Source organism: Rhincodon typus, chromosome 40, assembly GCF_021869965.1.
Source record: "Rhincodon typus isolate 14 chromosome 40, sRhiTyp1.1, whole genome shotgun sequence".
Taxonomy (NCBI): domain Eukaryota; kingdom Metazoa; phylum Chordata; class Chondrichthyes; order Orectolobiformes; family Rhincodontidae; genus Rhincodon; species Rhincodon typus.
This window is the reverse complement of record NC_063371.1, coordinates 16088005-16089961: the sequence shown is the minus strand read 5'-3', so window position 1 is coordinate 16089961 and position 1957 is coordinate 16088005. Positions and strand designations below refer to the sequence as shown.

General features: G+C 51.8%; 1 protein-coding gene across 1 annotated transcript in view; it reads right to left on the bottom strand.

Moving 5' to 3' along the window:
- LOC109920844 overlaps positions 1-1957 on the bottom strand; it is a 9222-nt gene that overhangs the window by 3398 nt on the left and 3867 nt on the right. Inside the window, exon 4 of the mRNA XM_020520913.2 lies at positions 1037-1152. Coding sequence (XP_020376502.2) covers positions 1037-1152 — 116 coding nt within the window. The remainder of the gene's footprint in view (positions 1-1036; positions 1153-1957) is intronic.

Below are 1957 nucleotides of genomic sequence, written 5' to 3'. Positions count from 1 at the left end.
GGGTAAACAGGGAGGATCGGGTAAACAGGGAGGATTGGGTAAACAGGAAGCAGATGAGTCCAGTCCAGTCCAGATGTGAAATCTCTGCCTCTTAAGAAATGGACAGTTAAAGGGATAGCACTTGAAATGGAGAGATAGGACAGGAGAGAGTGCTGCACTGTCGGAGGGTAAGTGCTGAGTGAGTGCCGCACTGTCGTTGGGTCAGTGCTGAGGGAGTGCCACACTTTTGGAGGGTCAGTACTGAGGGAATGCCGCACTGTCAGAGGGTCAGTACTGAGGGAGCGCTTCACTGTCGGAGGGTCAATGCTGAGGGAGTGCCGCACTGTCGGAGGGTCAGTGCTGAGGGAGCGCCGCACTGTCGGAGGGTCAGTGCTGAGGGAGCGCCACACTGTCGGAGGGTCAGTGCTGAGGGAGCGCTGCACTGTCAGAGAGAGGGACAGGAACACAGATTGTTCAGCTCTGGCATCAGGAAAGGCAAGCAGAACCCTGGATTCCGGACATGAGGACTGAACAGAAAATGATGGAATTCCAGCACAAGCCTTTGCAGCACCCCAGGTTTCGCACTGCATCAGTTCAGGCCAGTGTTTTGGTGAAGGGATAGTTCAGAATTGGCAAAGGGAGGATACAGTGATATCGGAAAGACAGGAAGGGAATGAACATCAGCAGAGATACTATACCACCTGAGGGAGAGAGCTCACAGAAGAGGTCAACATTCAGAAAGACGGGACGGGGAAAACGAGATCCCACGGAAGAGAAGGTCAATGCCAAAGAGCAAGTAACTGGTGAGAATTATTGCAAGAATGCTTTTGCACAGGTCAATCTTCAGTTAGAAAAGGGGTCGGGACAAGTGGATAAAATTAGAGAGAATGGAACATCTATTAAACTGGAGATAAGGACCTGAGAAGCCACTTTGTAAAATGATCCACTAAAGGGCTGAGAAGAGATAGCAGCATGAGCACGATGGGTGGAATGGTCACAATGTATGCAATAAACTGGCAAACAGTGGAGGACATAGTATGAGTTATGGATACATTACCATGGTATGTTGAGCAGTGTTGTGCATCTGCACTCCATGATGAACATTGCTGGTCAGATGCTCCTTACTCTTGGAATGACAGGAGTCATATTCAGTGAGGGGAAACTCACTGCTCCCTGGTAAGGCAGACATCATGTCAGCAAAAAGTGATTGGAGAGAAAACACCTTTCAGCTTTTACTGACCCTCCGACAGTGTTACACTCCCTCAGTACTGACCCTCTGACAGTGTTACACTCCCTCAGCACTGACCCTCCGACAGTGCGGCGCTCCCTCAGTACTGACCCTCCGACTGTGTGACACTCCCTCAGCACTGACCCTATGACAGTGTTACACTCCCTCAGCACTGACCCTCCGACAGTGTGACACTCCTTCAGCACTGACCCTATGACAGTGTTACACTCCCTCAGTACTGACCCTCCGACAGTGCGGCACTCCTCAGCACTAAACCTCCAACAGTGCGGCACTCCCTCAGCACTAAACCTCCGACAGTGCGGCACTCCCTCAGCACTGACCCTCCGACAGTGCGGCGCTCCCTCAGCACTGACCCTCCGACAGTGTGGCGTTCCTCAGCACTGACCCTCCGACAGTTTGGTACTCCCTCAGTACTGACCCTCCGACAGTGCGGCACTCCCCCAGCACTGACCCTGTGATAGTGCGGCGCTCTCTCTATTGCATTGGTATTATGTGGAGTGTAAGGATGGTTACTATGAGGTTGAGGATGAGGCTGTAGGTGCTTAACATTGAGGTATGACTGATAGTTTTGAATTTTCTGTAATGCTTTTCTGGAAGTTAATGCCATCCTCTCCCCTCAGCCCCACTCTGCCTGCCCACCTTGTCTCCCATACCCTCAAACCCTTCTATCTCAGGCAAACCGTCCGCACCAACACGGTTACTCAGCCTCCAATCCCTGTAACCTCCCTC